General features: G+C 48.3%; 1 protein-coding gene across 1 annotated transcript; it reads left to right on the forward strand.

Moving 5' to 3' along the window:
- Positions 1-1991: 1991 nt before the first annotated feature.
- On the forward strand, positions 1992-3401 carry BDZ83DRAFT_643450 (uncharacterized protein). The gene has a single exon (XM_060509675.1). The coding sequence runs from the start codon at positions 2046-2048 to the stop codon at positions 3303-3305; it is 1260 nt and encodes a 419-aa protein (XP_060357872.1). The 5' UTR covers positions 1992-2045; the 3' UTR covers positions 3306-3401.
- Positions 3402-5438: the final 2037 nt, after the last annotated feature.

Below are 5438 nucleotides of genomic sequence, written 5' to 3' on the forward strand. Positions count from 1 at the left end.
GTTACACCCAATCGAAACCCCTACGCCGCACTTCCAGCCCCAGCGTGTCACGCCGCAAGGTAGCTACGCCGACGGCGTTCCGCCCAGCTGAAGCCTCGCCACCTGCTCTATAAGGCGAGCGGGCGACGCGCCGCTGGGACTCCAATGTCTCGGCGTGCAGCCGACGTATGATGGCTAACAACCGCCTTCCTAAACCTCACCCTCTCACACAGGAAAATGGCCCAAAAGAGACCGCTCGCCATCTCCGAAAGTTATGACGGACGCTATTAGTCTGTCTTGGACATTCAGCTCGCCGTACCTGCCTTTTCTAGCAACACTGAAAGTAGGTTTCGACAGCCTCAGCATCAGAGCTACCATCGTTAGGCAACTTCCACTTTCTCAAACTCCCTCCATTTCATCAGACAGCTCAGGCTCTTCCTGTCGATATTCTCTTCGTCTTTGCCGCTGCCTATGACCTTGCTCTGGTCTCTCAACGACATCATTTCCTTCCAGTCCTTCTCCGCGGCAATCGCGACAAAGGCCCTCAACCGGGAGAACGCCGTTGATCCATTGGTGAACCCAGGTATTTCGAGGGCATGGTCTCGCTCCGTCTCTGACACGTTGACATTGCTCGTCCCGAAAGCATACGCCCAGGTGCATGCATTCGGACTCCCCAGTGAAGTAGTATTTGTGGCACATGGTTTAAGCTGAGTATGAAATCTTGGTTCGCCTCTTGTATCTGACTTCGACAGAGTTGTTGGATGTGTTGTTCGAGATCAGAGGCTATCGATCTTGGGCGTTCCTGACTTGGTCTTCTTTCTTGCAATCTCACGTACGGTATCAGAGAATCAATGATGTCGACGAGGAGGCAATTATGCCAAAACTACGGATACTTATAGATACTTGACTGAGATTGATCGGCAGTGGCTAGAATCAGGCTTGCTCCAGTGAATATGAGAAATTAGTCACCATGTAGATTCATCAGTCGGACAGCATCGATCCATGATCTTTCACTTAGAGCTTGACCTGCTTGTATGATTCAGCCAACTTTGTTTTGAATTCAAGCGGCGCTCATGTTGTACAGCTGCTGTCCCCCCATGTCAGGGTGACTGTGATGTGAATCAGCAGGGTTTGCTATATAGCCTATGACATGATATGAATCATGTGTTCATGATTGTCGACTGCCTCGGGGCAAGACTACCCGGCTCAACAACGAATTAATGTGGACTGTTCCGGCAAAAGAATCACTGATGCCTACCTAAGATGTTGAGCATATGAATCCAACAAGGACTCATACTCTGGTTCACACATACTGATCATGTAACTCCCTGGTTCAAAAGAGGTATATCTGATCGCATTGCATTGCTTCATGTCAGGATTCACATTCGAATACCTAGACTAAACGGGTTGAAGACTAAATTTCGTGAAAAACATTCCATAGAATCAACATAATCGTCCAGAGGTCATGTCATGGTTCTGAACATCCATCACGGGCGACTCTTTATTGTAATTCGAGAAGTACCTACAGCTAGGAAACGACGCAAAGGCCCTGGCCCTGTCAGGGGACTTGCCGGCGCAAAATGATATAATCATAATAATGACACGGACGTTTTCCTTAAGAAACAAAGCATTTCCAAACTAAAGACTGTAGTTATTAAGTCATATAGAATGCCTTGAGCCCCTCAATAGTGGAAGGAAAACTAGTCAGCAGTGGGCTGAAATTAAACCATGCCTCTTCTCGCGTGATTTTCGTGGGGATACCGAAAAATTGTAATAAAATTCGTAAACCTCTCCTTATTCGAAATGATGCCAATGCTTTTCTCACTCCTTATCGCTACTGACTTTTGTGGATTTCTTGCGAACTACAAACAACGTGAAACGCGTTAGCCCGGCATTGATACTTGATAGTCTAGCTCGGGAGTTCGTAGCACGTGCATTGATAAGATGTTTTCGGCTCTTCGGATAATTGCCATCCGCACCAGAACAAAGAAACAGCCGTAAGTTTCCGACCGCGAAAAGTTACATGCGACTTGGCCTCTGCAAGTATTCAACTCAATTTCGGCAACATGATCAACTACCCACCACCCAGTGCTCTCGAAAATCTGCCTGCAGATATACTACTGGGGATCATTTCTTTCCTCGAGTCCTTGAGCGATTTAAATGCGCTCGTCAATGCGTCCCCGTCGCTGCGGAGATTCTTCACAGCGGAACGACGGCGCGTCATCCGACAGGTTGTTCACCACGATGCAGCTCCTGTCGTCAAAGATGCCACGGCACTTGCGGTTATCCCAAATGTCGGCCAAGTTAAAGATAATTGTGCAAGGGAAATGGTGAGCGCCACCAAGCTGTACGCAATATTTCGGGAAGCTCTCGACGCAGACACCGCAGACATATCATCCATATCAGGCGATCACTTGATTGAGGCTACGCGATGCGACTTCGTCGCTCGAGACTTTGTCACTTTGTACACCAAAGTTCAACGGCAGCAACTTTGGACTGTTGACTCAGAGGCAGCCAAGCCGCTCACAAAAGACGAAAAAGATCGTCTCGTGCTCGCTTGCTTGCGGTATCAACTGCTTACACAAGTCTGTCGCGACCGCGTGAGTGAAGAAACGACTATGGAAGTACGGACAATTTTGAATCAATGCTTCACACCTTGCCAGATAGAGCAAATTGCGGGAATACACGACTTTGTAGGCAAGCTACACCAGTTTTTCGTCTCACACCAAGACCCAGCAGGGTTTGATACGCCAAACACACATGTATTTTACGATATTACAACATTCCGACAGATCCTACGAGGTGGACTCACTATGGGCCCAGAAAACACCAAGATCTTTGCCGCTGCATTGACAGATTTGAAGTGCATTTCGGATCATCAGATTCTTATGGGAGGTCACCAAGTACCCAGCAACTACATTTTGGAGTACTTCCCTGTGGTATCCTCACAGCTGGATCTGACCCTTCACACGCTCTTGTCCCATGAGTATGAGATCAGACGGCTGCGAGATGTAATATACGGCTACGAAAGAAGGTTACCAGCAATCGCCGTTGATGACTCAAAAACGGATCATCCTTTTGCTTGGGTCGACGCGCACGCTAGTTTAGATTGCCGTCGCTGGGGTTCTGAGTTGCTGCGAAATTCCCCCGATCACGTGGGCATAGATAGCACGCGATTGGATCGGGTGAAAGCCACCGTTGAAGCGTGGAGGCAGCTTGGCTTTTTGTACTGGGACCGAGACCGTGTTCAGCTTTTGAAGAGGTCTCTTTTGCAGTATCGAACGGGATGGCTTAGAAATGTGTGGGATCGGGCAGATGTCTTCTAGCATATTATAAGCTTTGGCCGATGACGACAAAAAGACATTGTAGACTCAAGAGTGGATTAGATAGCCCGAAGAAAATATCCTCGTTCACAAATTGCCTTGACCAGCTTGAAAAATGCCAATATAGTTGTAAACAGAGATGTGCCATCAGGAAGACACGGAAGCTGATTAGATGGGTGTTTTTAATGACCAACTTTCGAGTGCCCAGTCAAACAGCATTGCTATTAATCACAGGGTAACAATGGTGGCACTAGCTTGGCGATTGCCAAGAGTACGCTGAAGTACCCCGGACTCTGACCCCATTGAAGAATTCAATGCAACCATACCGCAACCATATCTGTAGGGCTCGGGCAATTGTGACCTTTCAGCCTCATAAGGAGATGATGCATGATAGCTGCATCTCAAATTATCATTGATATTCCGGGCTATTAAAAGTCTTCTTGTGCACATGCGATTAAATGTACTGTCTTGGAAGATTCATGCTGTAGTAGCCAAATTCTGGGTAGGAGAGCCCCCAACGGCCATAGACCCGAGTGCGACCTCTGCAGGCTACAAAGTGTCAATAAGCTCACCGCATACTTTACGTCACTTACACCTAACGTACGAAAACATGCAGCAGTCAAAGTGTGTGATCTGGAGCTAAATAGTTCTTGTTCGCGGAAGGTATTAAACAAAGTGAGTCTGGAAAGCTCACTTTCCGGTATCGTCTTCTGCCAGATCCTGCCAACATTACTGTTGTCGTGGGGACTTACCAGCTTTGTACCACTCGTCTCGTTGTCCAGTTGCTTTGATAGCCCCACTCTCCTCTCAGAATGCATGAGAACTTGCGCGACATCGGCGTTGCCGTCTAATTTTGTTCTTTCAAGCCGGAAGAAAAGAAGCCGTCCTTCTCCCTGTCAGAGACCCAGGGCAGAAACTCAAAGTCGTGACCCAAGCTCGCCTCGTCTCTCTCTCTCTCTCCACTCACAGGAGCAATAAACTCGCCGGTTCGCCACGCACAGTCGGAGCTAGCGCCGAATAATATTGGCCGGAGCCCACACCGCGCGCCGCGCGGACAGTGATATGAAGGTTAAGACTACATGCACTAAGCCTTGCTCTATGCGATTCGAACCGGCTTTGATTTCGGACGAATTGTACTCGTAACAGCTCACGAGTCGATTCTTCGCAACGCACCTACTCTCGTCAGATTCCGGTCACCGCTCGAGGCGACTAGTGCTCACAATCCTAGCGCGCGGGAAAGAAACAAGCCTTTTGCCCCCGAGTCAGTGACTCAACAACGCAAAGTCGTCAGCCCGTTGTTCCCAGGCAAGCCGGACTAACCGTGAAGCAAACCACTATGGTGTGGCCCCTGCTATGAAATCGCTCTTGTATCCGCTGATAAAGTCATCAACGCAGTGGGTCGGCGTGGGGATAAACAACGTGGCAGGTCAAGCCACGCGCGCCGCTTACAAAGTCCGAGATATCTTGTCTATATAATAGCTTCAACCGTTCAGTTGATCAGCAACATCTCTTCCACATCCATTCACAAGCGGTGGGATAGCTAAATGGTCGATCTCGTGGTGATGCAGTCGTTTCCTCAGCATTGAAATCAAAGAGAGATGGAAGCTCATAATCATAATGTTGTATAATTAACTTTCTCACATCGTGACGAATGACTCGCTGGGTGCACATGCTCAGTCCGCTTTACAGGGGTAAGGCTTCTAGAGTCAGAGTTCAGTCAAGTCAAAAGCCAATTCCCCAAGGTAAGGTTCGCGGTGATTAGCCACAGGACAATGGCCCCCACAAGCGAGAATGAAGCTCATTTCCTACATGCGATGAACTCGGGACCCGGCGAACACTGGGAAATCTTAATTGATGAGACTGTCTCTGGATTCGAACCATATGGTTGGGACTCGGCATTTTCGGGTGTTATTCGTCAACCGTTCAACCGTTCGTATTCTGTCTCAGTGCTTTAGGTGAACTTGTATTTAGGCCGTGATCGTCGCTTTCCATCTCTCTGTTCTATGTTGCTCTCACCAACCCACTTTGTCACTCTTTCACAAGCCTGCCTACCACTTTGACTTTCTAAGTCTGTCCATTCTTTCCAACACGAGTAATCACCAATAATCTCTTACCTAATCACCTTCAACCGCCAAA

Source organism: Colletotrichum acutatum (assembly GCF_030867785.1).
Source record: "Colletotrichum acutatum strain CBS 112980 chromosome Unknown BDZ83scaffold_223, whole genome shotgun sequence".
Lineage (NCBI taxonomy): Eukaryota > Fungi > Ascomycota > Sordariomycetes > Glomerellales > Glomerellaceae > Colletotrichum > Colletotrichum acutatum.

What these genes read in the sequence shown, in the direction of transcription:
- BDZ83DRAFT_643450 (XM_060509675.1), top strand. Translation starts at nt 2,046, where the DNA reads ATGATCAACTACCCACCACCCAGTGCTCTCGAAAATCTGCCTGCAGAT.